We start from the raw sequence: 18385 nt of genomic DNA on the forward strand, positions 1-18385 counted from the left end.
GAAAATATTGGTTGAAAACGGCTCCGTTTTCACTCTTGACGCCGTTAAAGGTGAGGAGGCCGGAGGCCCCTGTAATTTACGGTCTGATTTATCACTGCTCCGGAGGGGCGGTCGCGGCTCTCCTTCCAGGGATTGCACATGGCCGCAGGCCCGGGCTCTCAAGCTAAGGCCGTGCCGAGGCCGCTCTCCCGCCCCCAGGCCCCGCCGCACACATGGCTAGCAGAAAGGGCGACGCAGGGCAGACCTCGGCGGGAGCCCGGCTCCGGGGGCATCCAGGCCCCGCGGAGCTTCGCTCCGTCCCGGGAAGCAGGCACGGAGCCCGGCTCTGTGGCCTCCCCAGAACTGGGGTTCTTCCCGCCCGGTGTCCTCCAACCCCCAGCGGGGCCTCCCCTCCCTCGGTCTCGGTGTCACCCCCAGTCCCGGAACCGGGTTCACCCTCACCTCCCGCCTCAGTACCAGCCTCGGTCTCCCCCCTCCCCCCTGGCTTCCCCGGCCTCACCCCCGGCCTCGGTCTCGGCCCCGCCGCAGCCTCGCTCTGGCGGCGCCGACGGCGGCTCAGAGGGTCCGTCAGAGGGGGCGCCGCGGGCCCGGGCATTTCCTCTTCCTCCCGGGCGCCCCGGGGCAGCGGCGGCCCAGGCGGCGGCGGGCGGCGGGCGGCCCAGGCGGAGGAGGCAGTGCCCCGCCCTCGGCCGTGCGGGCGAGCGCGGGCCCGAGAGCCGAGCGCCCGGAGCCGCGGCCGCCGCCGCCTCCTCGTCGGCCGCCGTCGTCGGCGCTGTCGTCGCCGCCGTCGCCGCCGCCGCCGCCTCCTCCTCCTCCGGCAGCAGCTGCGGGGCCCGAGGCGGGAGCGGGAGGCGGGGCGGCGGCGGCGGCGGAAGGGGGAGGGGGAGGGGAGGGGTGGGGAGGGGAGGAGGGAGGGGGAGGAGCGGGAGCCGGAGCCGGAGCCGCCACCGCCACTGCCGCCGAGCGCCGCCGGGCCCGCAGCCCAGCGCACAGGGACCGTGTCACGGTGACGGGTGCCGGCTGAGCGAGCGAGCGGCGCGGAGCTGCGGCGTCGGCCCCGCCTCCTGGAGGAGCCGCGCAGCCGAGCGCGGCCCGGCCCGGCCCGGCCCCGATCCCTCCTCCTCCTCCTCCTCCTCCTCTCCTCCTCCTCCTCCTCCTCCTCCCTCTTTCCTTCCTCCTCCTCCTCCTCCTCCTCTCCTCCTCCTCCTCCTCCTCTCCCTCTCCTCCTCCTCCTCCTCCTCTTCTCCTCTCCTCCTCCTCCTCCTCCTCCTCCTCCTCCTCTCCTCCTCCTCCTCCTCCTCCTCCTCCTCCTCCTCGCCGCCGCGGCGGAGCCAGCACTGCCCCCGCCGCCGCCGCCGCCGCCGAGCCCACCCCGCCCCCGCGGCCGGCCCGGAGCCCGGAGCCCGGAGCCGCCGGAGCCGGAGCCGGAGCCCGGAGCCGGAGGCAGGGCGCCCGCCTGCCCGCCGCCGCCGCCGCCGCCGGCCGCTCTGTGGCCGGGCCGCTCGGTCGGTGCGGGCAGCGCCGGGGCCCCCGCGGGGACTCTGCGTGCAGCCGGAGCCCGGCAGGGGCCGCGCCGCCACCGTCTGAACTAGGATGTCCCGACATGAAGGTGAGAGGCCGGGCCGCGCCCGCTCGCCGGCCGCCGGCGCAGGAAAGGGGAGGCCGCCGGGCCCAGCCCGGCCCGAGTCTTTGCACTGTCATGGGGCGGCTGGGAGAGGCCTCGGAGGGGCCCGTTAGCGGCAGGGTCTGAGCTCAGCGGCCGATACCGGACGGACGCGGCGGCCTGGGCCTGGCGGGCGCGGCCTAGCGCCGTGCGGGGCCCGCGGGACCCGGCGGGAAGGGACGGGACGGGACGGACCGGAGGCCGGGCGGCCGCCGCCGTCTTCCCTTCACCAAGGCCCAGGCCCTGGCACCGCGCTGGTCGCTGGGGAGACGCCGCCTGGCTCGCCACGGCTCCGCGAGGGCCCGGGAAACCCTGGCGCGGCCCTTCTGGCTTAGGCCGCGCCGCGTCCCGGGGCTCGGGTAACTAGCTCCCCCGCGGGACTCGGGCCCTGCCCGGCCCTGCGCCGCTCGAGCTGTTGGGGTGAAGCCGGCCGGCTCCGGGCTCGGCCCAGCCGGATTCGGGGCCATATGGTCGGGACGAGCAGGCGGGGGCCGCTGGGCCGTCTTTGTTCGGCCGCGTTAGGGCCCCGGCGGCCCCAGTGTCCTATGGGGCCGGGGCCCGTACTGGCCTCTGCTCTGAGCTGAACCCCGGGCCGAGCCTAGCCGGCTGCTGGAGCAGTGCCGGGGCCCTAGGGGTTCACCGCCCAGGGAGAGAGCAGCCTCAGGCTTTCTACCCCTTTTAAACTCAGATCGATTCCTGCCCGATTAGTTTGGATTTTATTCCTAGTAAGTTTCAAAAAATAACAAGGCTCCGTGCCAGTTGTTGGGGGCCCGGAGCACTTTGGACTCGAGGGCCAAGCTCTGCCAAAGTTTAGATTTTAAAGGGAGACCAGAGAAACCTAGCACCCCGGGCTCCAGCTTCAGGGACTCCTTAGGAAATACCCTGTGGGCCGTGTATTGTGCTGAATTGGAAGGTGGCACAGGGCCCAGCCAGGCCGGAGACTGCTCAGCTCTTCTCGGGTTAGCCCCTTCCCTGCAGCTTGTCCTAGAGTGGGGGCTGCCCAACTGAAGGGGAATATGTGCCGGGAGTCCCCCAGCCAATGCATCACTCTGCCTCGCAAAGGGCTGGAAACAGCAACAACAGCCCTAAAATATTTAGGAAGCTAGTACCATTGTAACATAGTAACATTCAGAAGTTACACTTATTTCTTCCACTTCTCAAAATTTTGCCTCCCAGGCCTGAGTCATTTAAGGTTGGGCTATAATAAAGTATTGGATTTTGTAATCAGATTTTAGTTTTCATGTTAAGTTTTATTTCAGACTGCAAGTTTTAGGTGTGTGGTACCTATGTCAAAGGGATAGAGACAGTATGACATCCCCTTCACACAGCAGGCCTGTAAGTTAAAATCACATAATCATAGCCTTGGAAGGGACCTTGAGAGGTCAAATAGTCCATTCCCCTTGCTTCAAGCAGGACTATTTTTAAAGATATTTCAAAAGAAGATTGATTTCAGATCTCCCCATAACCTTTTCTTAGTGCTAAAGAGTCTCCTGTTAAACATTTTTCCTTATGTCTAAGTATTTTGAGATCTAGTTCTGAAAGTTTAGAATAACTTTTGAGTCACTTTAATAAACTGGTACCTTAAAAAAAAAAGCAAAACTGATTATTCTGGCAGCTTAAGTTTCGAAATTAGTCCCTATCAATTATTTGTCCCTTGTTACATTATAATAATAATAATTTTAAAAATACCTTCCTCCTTCTTGGGACCTGATTCAGTTCCCAAAGTTTGAGCATTAATCGTAAGCTACAATCTAAACATGACACTCATTTAAAATCATCTTTTATTTTGTGGATTTATGTTTTGTGAACATTCAACTTGTGTTAGGATTCTCATAAGAATTTTAGTCCATTGGTAAATCTGAGTATGATGCTAGTACCCTACTGAAGATGCTTCAAGTTGCTTTCTCTCACACATCTTTAAACCAAATCCTTTTTCTTTCATTGTTTCTCATTGCTGTAATTTTTCAATCTATTAATCATCTCTATTTCTATTATCTGAATACTTTCAGGACCTCCCCCTCCCCCCACACTCCCCTTTCCTGTGAGGTTGTGAAGTTCAAAGCTGGGTAAAAAGATCTAAACACTGCTGATTGTAATGAGTTTGTTAAGCTTTATTTCCACTTATGGCTCTCTGCTTCCCTTTTGGCTTGGGTATGCATTCACTGACATCATACTGTCCATTTGTCTTAATGCCCATTCTGTAAACATTTTGCTGAATGTGAGACTTTACAGTGAAACCATTTACCTTTGGTAAACAAGGAAGCTTGGAGTATTAAGACAGACCTCTACCTGGCAAGTCTATACACATACCATGCCTCTTACAGTAGAATGTTCTCTCCGGTGAAACAGCAAAAGAGAGAGTTCATGGCAGCAGGAGTGATCTTTGAACAGCTAAGGAGAATAGAATTCTCTGGGAATGTCAAGGTGAGCTTGGTAGAGCAGGTGACACTCCTGTGTAGGCCACGGTGGTGTCATTGATTAGGGAGCAGAGAAAGTGGAAGCTCTTCTGTATGAGCAAAATGAGATGCTGCTGAAGGTCGAACCATTTCCTTTGAAAGAGGAGAGGCAGAATCTCTCTAGGGCAGTAGTTGCTAATTCAGTTCACATATGCTTTGTGTGACTTGGGACAGGCAAACAGGCTGTTCTATCACACCAGTATTTCCCAGCCCCTGCCTTTTCCTTCATCAAGGAGACTCCAGAGGAGCTCTGGAGTTCCTTCCAGCTTCAAATCTGGGATCCTGAGAAAGCCCCGACATGAGCAGAGCTGTCATTACCAAGGCCTGGGGTTGCCCAGGTGAGCAGACTTTGGCAAAAGAGCATGGAACCTCTTCTTGTAAACTGTTGTCCCTTTTTACAATTTAGGCACCCCCAGTGGCATGGCAGAAAATGTTTTCTTTGAAGCTGACCTGAGACTTTGCCTGTAATACTTATATCAACCCTAGCTCTGTCAGTTGGAAGGGCTGTACAGGTCATGTTATCCCCCTACCTGATGAGGACACTGGAGGGTCAGAAAGGTGAAGTAATGGCGAGCTAGGCCTCTTCTACTGCCCCATCCTGTCTTCCAAACAAGGCCCTTATTCTTTTTTTTCTTTTTTTGTATTTGCCATTATTAAACACTTTGTTGAATACACCTAAAACAGATGAGAGGAAAGATCTTTTTCACATTTTACATGAATCTCATTTCACTATAGTTTGGTAAATGAAAGAATATTTTTAAAAATTTCATGCATTTTTAAAATATTGCATTCATTCCTAAATATATCACTCACTCTCCTCAGTGACTTCTCAGCCTGACATTATATAATGAAGGCCATCCCCTTACTTTCTGATATGCCTTTACTGCTTCTATTTGATTATCTGGGAATTCTGGGACCACAGATTCATGGTTGGGATGCCTGTCCAATGAGGTGATGAAGCATCTTTGTGGCTCTGGGCTAGAGAATCAGAGGCTCACATTTTGATCTGAAGCTGGGGAAGAGGGGCTTCAGAGCTGATGACCCAATGGATGTGCCAGAGAGATTCATCTACCCACTATTACTCTCTTCCTGTGAATTTTTTAAAAATTATATTTAAATATTTTGAACTAGGCAAATTGAAATTATCTTGTATTGTACTTGCATTAGTCAGTATCATGGAGGGTGAAGATAGATCTATCTTGATGGTGTCATAGCTGGATGTTGAGTGGTAACAGACAATCTGGAAGTGTCTGGTCCGAAGCACTTTTAGGATGTAAAAATAAACATCATGAAGCCATTGATTCCCAGTGATGTTGAAATTGTAATACTCTTTTTCCTTATTTATTCCATTTCATAGATTAGAGCTGGCAAGGAGTTTTTGAGGCTGCCCAGATTGCAGTGTTCATTAGTTATAGAGAGGTTGGATGACTTGGGTAGAATCACACAGTCTGAAAGGGTATGAGGCAGGATTTTAATTCAGTCCTTCTTGCTTCCAGTGCAACACTGTAACCACTCCCCCTTCTCATTCTTTCATTCATATATACATCCCACCCCTATGCATACACTCATAAAAATTAGGGTTAGGGACTAGATGTATTTCATTGTTACTAGAACTCCCTCGTGAGAAAATGCCCTCCTTAAGCTACTTGGCTCAAGATCTTGGGGGGGGGGGGTGTGCGTGCCTGTGTGTGTGTGTGTGTGTGTGTGTGTGTGTGTGTGTGTGTGTGTGTGTGTGTGTGAGAGAGAGAGAGAGAGAGACAGAGAGAGACAGAGACAGAGAGAGAGAGAGACAGAGAGAGACACACACACACAGAGGAGAGAGACACAGAGAGAGAGAGAGAGACAGAGAGAGACAGAGACACAAACACAGAGACAGACCAGGACTTGGTCTCATGGCTGTCCACTGTCACACTATCTCAAATATATATTAAATTAAATTTTGTTTTGAGAACATAGTGCAAAACTAAGTTCTCTTAGCATCTCTTCTGGTGATTCCTGGCTGTCTCCTTTTATGATTGTCAATTGGCACATCCACAAAACTTTTTTCACCTATACTTAACAGGTTTTTAATGTGTGCCTTATATTTCAAAAACAGTACTTTAAAAGCATTGTATCCCTCTTCACCTTTAAAAAAAAAAAAAAAAAAAAAAGCTGTGCTAAACTCTAAGCTGTACCTGTAATGTCTTTCTTTGTACTTAGGATGCTGATATTATTAATTATGGCTCAGATTAAAGTTGACAATTGAATTGTCTTCAGTATAATTGAAGGGGGTAAGTAAACATCATAGGTTCTGATTTCATGCTGCTTCAAGCTTGGTCTGAGTAGTACAAGTGTCCTGTTGAAGCAATTGCCCTTTGTGCCTATGTGTGAGATTTGAGTCCTGACTTCCCAAACCTTACTTAGCAATTGAGCTCAAGGACCGGAAGCTCCAGCTTTCAGACAAGTCAGGGCTCAGCTTTGAGGGGAAAAGCATTTGTTCTACGGCTTTGGAGGGAAAGTCAAGACATGCTGAGTTTATTTGGATGTAGTTGCCAGTTTTACAACAGAGTAGTAGCTCAGCACTGTAGCTTTTGCTTTGGAAGTTTCATATCAGCACTATCACTATTTTTAAGCTATTCAATTGATTCCTTAGTCTCTTAGTTTTTCCATTTAAGTATTCAGTGTGATCAGATTGGGAGTACAGATTCACCAGATTTGAGGAACTAAATTCTCACAACTGTTTTGAATGGATGTTTAAGTAGTCTGGACTTTGAATCTCTTCTGATTCATGTAGCAATAAATGTCCTGTTTATACTGGAAATATCAGTGTTACAGAAAAGGCAGGCATTTAACTTCAGTTCTTATAGACATCAGTTCTCATACTGTTTACAAAAATCAGGTTTTTGGTATGCTAGACCCTAAGTAAAATTCCTCTGTTCTTTCAGAAGAGATCAGTGTATTTTAGCTAGAGGACTTGATTTCATTTTCTAAATCTGTAGCGGTCTATTTCCTTTAGTCTTCAGATTGACTCATGATATGAAATGGGAAAACAAAAGTAAGTAGTCTTTAGGAAGGACTATATCATAAATATTTGTCACAGTTGTTTTTATAATTTCAGGGACACTGAGAGATACTGTAGTGATTGCCAGGTTTAGCAGCTGGCCATAACCTGTAATTCCTTTGTAGAATGAGGGATAGCTAGAAGCAGTTTCTAGAAGGAATATATGCAGATGGAGGAAGTATAGAATGCCCAGGATATTTGGAGGAGGTGTTCAGAGATGAGGTGGGGGGAGTACAGAAGAAGGCCCAGTGACCTCTGCTAGGTGATCTCATTGCAGACAGGTCCAGAGAGATAGGAGATCATAGGTTTGACGGAGTGTTGGGGGGTGGATTTCTTATGAACAGCCGTCCTGTTTAGGGGAAATGTGGTTCAGGTTTTTTTTGGGAGAGGGGGGATTTGACTTGAGATGAAAGTACTTCTCACACTCTTTTTTTTTTTTTTAAATTTTATTCATTTTTCCAAATTATCTCCTCCCTCCCTCCACTCCCTCCCCCCGATGGCAGGTAATCCCATACATTTTACATGTGTTACAATATAACCTAGATACAATATATGTGTGTAAATACCTTTTTCTTGTTGCACATTAATTATTAGCTTCTGAAGATATAAGTAACCTGGGTAGATAGACAGTAGTGCTAACAATTTACATTCACTTCCCAGTGTTCCTTCTCTGGGTATAGTTATTTCTGTCCATCATTGATCAACTGGAAGTGAGTAGGATCTTCTTTATGTTGAAGATTTCCACTTCCATCAGAATACATCCTCATACAGTATTGTTGTTGAAGTGTACAGTGATCTTCTGGTTCTGCTCATTTCACTCAGCATCAGTTGATGTAAGTCTCTCCAAGCCTCTCTGTATTCCTCCTGCTGGTCATTTCTTACAGAGCAATAATATTCCATAACCTTCATATACCACAATTTACCCAACCATTCTCCAACTGATGGACATCCATTCAACTTCCAGTTTCTAGCTACAACAAAAAGAGCTGCCACAAACATTTTGGCACATACAGGTCCCTTTCCACTCTTTAGTATTTCTTTGGGATATAATCCCAATAACAGCAATGCTGGGTCAAAGGGTATGCACAGTTTGACAGCTTTTTGGGCATAGTTCCAAATTGCTCTCCAGAATGGCTGGATTCTTTCACAACTCCACCAACAATGTATCAGTGTCCCAGTTTTCCCACACTTCTCACACTCTTGAAAGACAGAGGTCTTTAACCTTTTCTGTGTCCCAGACTTCTGGCAGACTAGTGAAACCTCTGGACCCTTTTGGAAGATGTTTTTAAATAGATAAAATAAAATGCAATTACAAGGAAAATAAAATAAAATGAATTACAAGGAAAACAAATTCTATTCAAAGGCGATTATTGAACTATTAAACCCCCAAATTCAAAAGTGGTTGAGGCATTCCTGAAAGGATGCTTGGGATTGAGGACACAGGCCAGGCCCCTTTGTCTGTTGGCTCTGTTGTACTCGAAATGAAGGTGTTTGAATGGGGTAGCTGAGGTCCCTTCTAAGATATAAGGAGTCTGACACAATGTTTCCGTGTGTTAATATGACTTTGAACACCCAGGGCCTAGTCATTTTCTGCATAGATGTTAAGTATATGGGTATATTTGTTTGAGGGGGGTGGTGGTTATTGAGGCAGTGGTCCTGAACTATGATTTAATTCGTTTGGGAGCTCCTGATGTAAGTACTCTTGTTTTTAAATTTGTTTGACTGGCCAGTGATGATCACATAGTTAGTATATGTCAAAGGCAGTATTTATATTTAGGTTTTTCTTCAGTACTACCCTGTCTACTATTCTGCTTTAGTCAATTACTGACAGTTTTGATTTCTTCTTAACAATTAATTACATACCATTTGCAAAAACACTATTAGGGAGATATGAAGAGGTGGTAGCTTTGGAACGAAAATTTGAGGTCAGATCTGAACTCATCACTTCTGCTCTGTGAGCCTCAGTTTCCACATCTGTATTGTACTAGATGACCTCTAAAATCCCTTTCAGATTTCAGTCTAGGAACCTCTCTGATCTTGGATCCGATGGGTCTGTCCTTGCGGTGCTTAAAATTACATTTGGAGGATATGCCACGTATGCATGGTATGTGCCTTTGGGATTGCCTCAGTGAGCAATAAGAAGGAAGCCAAAGTTGTGGGTAGTCTTTTATTTGAGATCAGCCAATTTCACTGCTCTGTGGCTACAGACTAGAACCCTAACCCCAGCCAGCCATTCTGTTAAATACATGCCTTTTGTCTTAAGATTAGGAGAGAAGAATGGACTGGTACAGATTTATCACTTTTACTGGAAAAACAACATTTCCTTGATGATGGTTGTTCAGTAGTATCATATTCTGACACGACAGAAGCGCAAGTGACGTCATTCATCAAATTATCAATTGAGTATCTACATAATGCTAGGAAGAGTACAAATACATATATATTCATTTCTTTTAAGGCACAGTCTTGTGGTGGGGCAGAAAGAACTGAAGAGAGGTCCAACCCAAAGCTTGTAGATCTTTATGGGAGACTCTTTGCTGGGGCTTCAAAGCATAGCAGTGTGACAGATACAGTTTGGAAGGGGGAGAAAGGGCATTCCAGGCTCTTGAACATCATGAAATGGTAATGGAGAGTACCCAAAGCAGGAAAGTTCGAAAAGAAGGCAGGAAAGGTAGATTAGGACATGAGCATGGGAAAAGTATGAATGAAACACTAAAGAATCTGGCCTATATGAAAGTAATAAAGGTATAGGTGAAGGGAAGGGGGGATGAAAATGGAGAAGAGGCAAGGAATGTTTAGAGCCTCCTTGAGTGTGCTAGACGAAACTCTGGTGACCGATGTCCAGAGAGAGAGAAGAGTCCCAGGTTTTCATGTTATAATTTGTCTGAATTGTGGACTTTTTTCTGCTTAAAGTAGGTGAATTATTGTATAACATGATATACAGTAAGAGAACTTTAATTAGAAGGCATTCAAATGCTGAGCTAATGACAAAGCTCTTAGGGCAGTCTTTAACAGGTGTTTTCTACTAAAATTTCTTATTTGGGTCTATTTTTATCCTACTATAATTCTAAACGAAGGATCAGCAACCTTTCATAAGTGATGTATTCAAAGTTTCATTTCTTCCCAGCTTTAAAGTTTCGTGTACTAGTAATAACTTTTTAAAAATCCTTTTTGAATTAAAAGCTCCAAATCTATCTAAAAGGACAGGTGAATTAAGGTGATTTTATTAGATCTGCTCAAGTTTAATGTTCGCCAAAGGTGACAGTGAAATCTTGCCTTTTATGACCAAGATGGGATAGCAGGTCTGAGAATTGAAGGAGAGCTTTTAGAAAAACTGAGGGATCTGGAGAAGAGGAAAAGCAAAAACTTTTATGTGAGCTGAATGTGAGGAAATACCGAAAAAAAAGAAAACAAGCCTCTTCTTTTAGAACTGAACAGAATGTGGTCTTCTCTCGCTTTCCTTTGACAGATAGTACCTTTCTATCTGTAGCACTTTGACTACCAAGAAATCCTAGGTTTCTGAGCTGGAAAGGACTACAGACACCATCTGTTTTGGCCTTCACATTTTGCAGAGGAAGAAAGTGGGAATGACTTGGTCAGGGTCACCAGACTGATTGTGCCAAATAACTAGTGGTTTTGAACTAGGGTCATGTGACTCCTGAGCTGGTGCTTGCTCACAGCCATTCTATGCTTTCCTCACCTGGTAAATTGAACTAGCGTCCATTCATTCTTTTGACAGACATTCAAGTGTTACTGAAAATCATTTCTGATGTCTGTCAAACATTTGTATCTCATACTCAGCATTTTTGAAACCACATATGTATTTGCTGCTTCAGAAAGTTTTTTGCAGTCTCTTAACCTTTCAAGCTGTTTCCGTATTTTATTTTTTAACAAAGCTTTTTATTTTTAAAACACATGCATAGATAGTTTTCAACATTCACCCTTGCAAAACCTTGTGTTCCAAAAAAATTTTTTTCTCCCTTCCTTCCCCATACTCCCTGTCTTAGACCGCAAATAATTCAATATATATTAAATATGTGCAATTCTTCTATACGTACTTCCACAATTATCATGCTACACAAGAAAAAAATCAGTTTTTATTTTAATTTTAATACTTAGTTTAAAAACTTGTATTTTTGATAGAAAAATATTTAAATCGGGGGTTTTTTAAGCTTTTGGGGAGGATCATAAACCAGACCCTTTTGTCAGTTTGTCTATGAACTCCTGAGAATGCTTTTAAGTGCTTAAATAAAATACATAGGCTTACAAAGGAAACAGATTATATTGAAATATACTTATCAAACATGTGTGTGTGTGTGTGTGTGTGTGTGTGTGTGTGTGTTTTAAAAGCAAAGTTTTTTACCTTTGACCTAAACTAGTTATCCTAACATTTGGACACTTATGTCAATTATGGGTGTTTGTACATACAGTCATATACATATATGCTTTATGTACAGTAGAAAAAGTGATTATTTAGCGTTTCCTACTTATTTTTAAAATTCTGCTTAATTATATTCTTTAAATAATATCTTATACTTATGTTTCTGTCATCTGAAATCTCAAAGTACTTATGTATACAGAATTATGGATTATTTTGGATATGGGTTAGTCCTTAGAGATGATTTCCTCCTTTAAAAGAACTTGAGAGGGGACAGCTTCCCTGAATAACAAACCAAACTGGAACCCAGGCATTGGCTCTTTTTCTGCTATCTATGGTAGAACATTTTTAGTCTTATTTATGTGGCATTTATTTTATTGATGCTTAGGAAGAAAAAACTATTTTAGCATTCACTTTGTTGTTTAGTTGTTTTTCTATCTTGTTGGATTCTTCTTGACCCATTTAGGGTTTTCTTGGCAGAGATGCTGAAGTGATCTGCTGTTTCCTAATCCAGCTCATTTTATAGAGGAGGAAACTGAGGCAAACAGGGTGAAGTGACTTATCCAGAGTTACACACAGCTAGGAAGTGTCCAAGGCCAAATTTGAACTCAGAGGGTAAGGCTTCCTGCCTAGTGCTCTGGCTCAGCAGCGTGCCCAAGCTTCCTCTTCTGTGGTCAGGTAGCTCTATATACTGATAATATTGGAGAAGTTATATAAGAGTTCTTCTACCATGTTCCATCAACACTCTATTGTATAGTACATGGATTAGTCCAAGCATTTGTACAAAAGTTCATTTATCTATTCACATTCTTGCCACTAGTGTGAGAGAACCAGTGTGGCAAGTTAAACAGCAGCAAGAAAGAGCCAGGATTGTTGCACTATACATTCTCTGGAAAATTGATATGATATAAACTTGGAAGGATGACTGTTAGAAGGAAAACATAACTTCATTTGCTATTTCATTAAGGCAATGAATTTTTATTCTCTCCCCCTCCCCCAATCACCTTAATATTTATTCTTATTAACAGCAATATATAATTTAGGTATAATTCTGAAACACGTGTGTGTGTGTGTGTGTGTGTGTGTGTGTGTGTGTGTGTGTGTGTGTGTGTGTGTGTAGATGGGAATAATTTTCATTTTTTATGGGAGAAAATGATCGTCAGAACCATTTGCTAGCAGTGAACAGCAACTTTTATTGGAATATGCTGAAATTTAATTAGAGGTCAGTATACCTCTGTGTTTTTTCATGCAGGCTGTTAGAGCCTTCTGGATTTCTGTTTTTGATCTTATAGTTCTTAAGATTCTTCAAATTCCATGATTCTTTCTATTCTTGTGTGGAAATATTTGTTAGATTATTTTTCTGTTATGCCTCATGTTTATCATATTTACATAGCTCTAACTTTAATTTAGTCTTAACTTGTTGATTTGCTATTTACCTAGATTGGTAATACTGTTTGCCCTTTAAAAGGGAAAAATAAAGTACGATGAAAGCATATGCTGGAATTTTTGGAGAATCTTTATATTGAACCAAAAGTATAGAAAGAAAGGAAATGATCTCCCATTTTTCTGAGACATTTTCTACAAACTAGTTTGGAAGCTTACCTAAGACAAGGAGGCATCAGAAATCCGTGTTTTAAAACAGCTGGGGATATCTGAGCCACCTTTTTTAGACAGTTGGGTGTTGTCTTAGGGAATGAAGGCATAAAAAACAAAATCATCAGCTACAGGTCAATTTGAGATCACCTAAATTAAATTTTATTTTATTTTAACAAATTCTGATAAGTAAACCTCCTTGGTCTTTTCTAGCAAGTCTTGTTCTACTCCATTCATTGGACTGTTCTTTGATGGAGGTGGAAGACTACATGGTGAAAACCGGGTCAAAGTCTTAGCTCCTCTACTCCCTCTATGGACTCTTGGGGAGATCTCCTTGCCTCTTGGGGACAGGAATTATCTTCTCTGGAAAAGGAAAATCTGCTTCCAAGTTCCTGTGATCTCTGATTTCTTTGTATCCTTCCCCCCCCCCCCCCCCATTTATGCATCCTGATCTGAGTGTAGGGCTTGATCCACACTTCCAGAGTTGTATAAAGATGTAGCTGCTCACTCTTGGCCGTTTTTGTATGTATGTTTGATGAATTTTGTGGTACCTTGTAAATGTATTTTAACTTGCTGGTCTCCACTGCCTGTTTTATAATGTCTTCTGAGTTTTTCCTCCTGGGGACCGAAGATCAAACTTTACTCTATTTGTCCCAAAGGTATTGGATAGCCTTATTTATACTTTAACAAAACCTAACTTAACCATGCAAATAGACATCAATTTAAGTGTGTGCCTACTTCCGTTATAAAATGATAGGGCCTAGAAGCTTGTGTTACTGAAAGATTTTTGAGATGAATTTGGATTTGTTTTCTCTATATCTCATGTCCTTAGGGAAGAAGGCTTTGGAGAGACTCTGTCAGATCAGTATACTCAGCCTTTCTCCCTTTTGCTTCTTCTAAGACCTTGCAAGTTGCCTTTCTCCTGCTTCTCTCCTTCTTCCCTTTGTCCTTCCTATCTTCCAAACCTGCTCAGGTATCTACAATGTTCAAAAAGCTTTCCCATGATCTTGTAGCTCATCTCTCTTTCCTCTCCTCAATAGTAAAAGCTTTTGAAAAAGCTTTCATGAAGAATTGAATAAGACAAAACAGCAGCATCTGTATCTGATGTTTACAGCCGCCTAAGACTTTACTCTGCCCATTACTTGAAGCTGTTCTTTCAAAAGTCATTGTGGACCTTTTCCCCATCAAATCTCACCTGGTTTTATTTTCTGTCTTCCTCCTTGATCTCAGTGCTGTTGCTGCTCTGACCTTCCTTGGTTTTGAAACTGCTCCTTTTTATTTCTTTTTCTCCTTGTCCCTTTCCCAATGTCATATACTCGAAGGTAGTTATCATATTTACCCTAAGTCTTCTCTTCTCCAAGATCATTATTCCTACGTTTTCTTCCTCCAATCCCTTCTCTCTCTACCGCTAGTGTTAATCATAGGTGGTATTTATGTAGTGCTTTTAGGTTTTCAAAATATCTTACTAGCATCTTCTCATTTTAGCCGCTCCGTGTGAGACATCCCCACTTTATAGATGATGAAAGTGAGGGAATAGACAGTGGCTCAATCATGGGCAGGTAGCTAATTAGTGTCACAGACAGGATGGGAATTGGATGCCTCTGAGTCCAGGCCCAGCCCCGTCTCTGGGCCATGGCGCCTTCCTGTCACTTTAACTGCCACCTCAGGCAGATGATTCCCCAGTGTGTGTCTCCTCTGTTGACCTCTTAGGCTTTCCAGGTCCCTTCAGGACATTTCCATCTGGATGGTTACACTAGCACTTCAAACTCTGCCTTGGTTGAGATATGGCTGGCCCTCCCTTGGAGAGTGAGCTGGGGGTTTTAGAGAAGTGCCAGCAGGGAGCCCGCCATGTCCTGCTCTCTGGCAGTCAAATCCCTAACAGACTTCAGCTTTCTCTAAGGAGTAATGTCCTCATAATTCACTGCCTCAGGAATTGGAGGTTCCCCTCTTTGAGGTTCTCATCCAGATCCAGATTTGTCTCTGAGAACTTTCCAATTTTGAGCTGCTGAAGTGATTCTCTTGGCAGGCATTTCCCCATAGTTTTTGTTTTGCCATTATTGACTGTGAGAGACAGAGTAGGCACTGAATCGAGAGGATCAGGACTCCTGGGCTCGTGTCCTGCCTCTGACTGAATAGTATTATGACGACAGATAGGTTACTAAGCCACTGAATTGTGTCGTTCCCCCCTCCCCCCAATCCTTATTCCCCAAATCATAAGTTTCAAGACAGTTGCATCCCTAGAGAGAGTGTCCGGACCACAAGTCCATGTGCAGATGAAGTCAGGATTGAAAAGCTAATCGGGGTCTATCATTTTTGGAAAGCTGGCTTGGATAGTTTTTAGCATGCTTTATCCTTAGAACGGGGAGGGAGGTGCTCTTTTTATCCTCCAGGGGTCCTGAAGTGGTAGCGTTGTCAGAGTTGATGGGGCCAGACTTCCAGAAGGTAGTGGGAAGGTCCATTTTTGAGCCAGGATTTGAACATTGTATGGATTGGGCCACTCAGATGCCTCATCCCCTCAAATATACTTCCAACTCTGTGAGGTGTACATTGTCATTATATCTGTATCTTTCTTCATTTGCTAGACTGTTCGTTCCATAAAGGCAAGAAATATCTTTTCTAAAATTCTATCTTCAGAACTGTGAAAAAGTAGCTAACATTTATATTGCTTGTTAGCTTTTGTAGGGTACTTTATATGATCTCATTTGACCCTCCTTAATAATCCCATGAGTTAGGTACTGTTATTACAGGGTCAAGGAGATGCATTCAAGGCAGAATTTGAACTCAGGGCTAACACTCCCAAGTCACCAAGCTGCCAGTCTGTATACAGTAGACCCTTAATGAAATATGAATGAGTGAGTGACTGACTGTGAATCATGAACCCTCAAAGGATAGTTCCTCCTCTCTAGCCAGAAGTAGAATTTTGGTTACTTGAAATAAATAAATTGAAAATGAGGATGTTTTACCATAATTTAATTGACAGAATCTCTAGGATTTTATTCTATAATGATAAACACAGCTCCCACTGTGGGAAGTCAGATTGGATGATGATATGACAAACTCTGGGACTGAAAGGGATTTTAGGAGCTCTGGGGAGACACTAGATCAGCTTAAGCCCAACTGTCAACAACATGAGTTCCCTGCTGGAAACTAGTCTCCTTTTACCCATTGACCTTGTTATGCTCTGTAACCAGTTTGAATTAGATTTACAATTAAGTCTTTGAGACACTTGAACTTTTGGAAGGGTGGTGCTTTAGATATATAAAGTATAGTGTTTGCTAAACTTTTGTAAACACATACATTGAATTATCAATTTGTACTTCTCTTCAATTCTCTCTTGCTTTTTTTCCCCTCCAAAACAAATAAAAATCTAGCTGGAGCTTTAGCCATAGTCCTGGTACTTCCGTTTAATTATATGACTTTGAGCAAATTAATCTTTCTGGATCCATTTCCTCATCTGTGAAATTAGTAGGTGATTTAATTCAACAACATTTGAATTGAATTGCATCTTTCAAGATTGTTTTCATCTCTATGATCTCTTCTATTTATTTTGTGGGATTTTTTTTCCGCTGTTATGAAAAAAATGTTAATCAGATTTAGAAGTCATAACCTTTTTTGATATAGTATTCTCTTTGGCTTTCGAGCCGTAATACTTTAAATGGAGTTCTCAAAATTAAGACCCAGGAAAGTTTCTTAAGAAGCAATTCTCATCATTTCCATTTCCTCTGGTAAAGTGCTTCTATCCCACCTTCCTTATTATATATTTAGTATAAAAGATAAGGCTCACTAATAGCAGATGAAAAGAAATAAAAAAATAGAAGTCAATAAAGATAATATTTTATATATTTTTTTACCAGGTACTATGTACAAATTATGTATATGCAATTAATATTAAAGGTTACATAAGGTTTAAGTAGCACTTTTTGTGTGTGTATATATATATATATATATATATATATATATATATATATATATATATATATATATATATATATATATATATAAAATATCTAGAGTGACTCTTTGGAGATGATGTAGATGATATCAGTGTGTTATCTTTGCATGTAAGGGTGACTCCCTGCTAGCATAACATGTTCTTTTTTTTTTTTTTCTTTTCTATTTATTTTTTTTTTTGCAAAAATTTTATGCCTAGGTAATTTTACAGCATTGACAATTGCAAAACCTTTTGTTCCAACTTTTCCCCTCCTTCCCCCCCACCCCTTCCCCCAGATGGCAAGTTGACCAATACATGTTGAATTTGTTAAAGTATAAGTTAAATATAATATATGTATACAATAACATGTACTTTTAAGAAGTTTTCAGTTTTTTCTGCCTTCTTCCTAGTAGTTGCGAATATGGTGTAAACTGACTAATTCATGCACTTCTTTCTTATTATTCTGTATTAGAAATGCCAGGTATTTTTTTTAAGATGATTTAATCATCTTAAAATCATTTAAGATGATTTTTTTTTAACATCACCATAGCTTTGACTTAGTCCCTCCCCCTCTCATCCCCTCCTGCTCCAAAGAGCCATCCCATTTAACAATATTTTTAAAACAAAAAAAAAAAGAAAGGAAAAATTAATATGATTGATTAATACATCCAAAACCCTGAAATGTGTGTAATGTACCCCAGTTATGGACACCCCCCCCCATTTTGTAGAGGGAAGAGTGGAGTATCTTCTAATATCTCTTTGGAGTCATGCTTGTTCCTTGTAATTTTGTAACATTTTCATTTAATTGTGTGTCTGTCTGTTTCTTTCTGTTTACATTGTTGAAGTCCTGTGTGCTGTTTTCTTCACTCTACTTACTGACCTCTACCTCAGTTCATGTAGCTCTTTCATTATTAGTTTTCATTATGTAGCTCTTTATTAGCCATCATGTCTTGTAGCACAATAATATTCATGTAGTTTGTTAGCCGTTTCCCGGTTGATGGGCATTTACTTTGTTTCCTATTATTTGTCTGTCCATAAAGAGCTGCTGTAGAGATGCTAGTGACTCTGAGGACTTTCTTAGTGTAAAAACCCAGTAGTGGAATCTCTGGGTCAACGTGTGGGGACATTTCAGTCGCTTTTTTGCATAATTCCAAGTGGTTTTCTGAAGTGGTCCCGCTATCACAGCCCCTCCAACAGTGCAGTGACTGTCTTGCCTTCCACAATTCCTCCAACCCTGACTGTCCTTACTTTTCTTCATCTTTACTCATTTGCAAGGTGAGGGGCTGCAAAGTTTTTCATCACTCTTCTTATTTGTAATTTGGAG

General features: G+C 43.4%; 1 protein-coding gene across 1 annotated transcript in view; it reads left to right on the forward strand.

Moving 5' to 3' along the window:
- The first annotated feature begins 1474 nt into the window (after window positions 1–1474).
- Window positions 1475–18385, forward strand: part of KCMF1 (potassium channel modulatory factor 1) — a 102670-nt gene continuing 85759 nt past the window's right edge. Inside the window, exon 1 of the mRNA XM_074285617.1 lies at window positions 1475–1609. Within this exon, the coding sequence (XP_074141718.1) occupies window positions 1594–1609 (16 nt within the window). The 5' untranslated portion in view covers window positions 1475–1593. The remainder of the gene's footprint in view (window positions 1610–18385) is intronic.

This window comes from Sminthopsis crassicaudata, chromosome 2, assembly GCF_048593235.1.
Source record: "Sminthopsis crassicaudata isolate SCR6 chromosome 2, ASM4859323v1, whole genome shotgun sequence".
Classification (NCBI taxonomy): domain Eukaryota; kingdom Metazoa; phylum Chordata; class Mammalia; order Dasyuromorphia; family Dasyuridae; genus Sminthopsis; species Sminthopsis crassicaudata.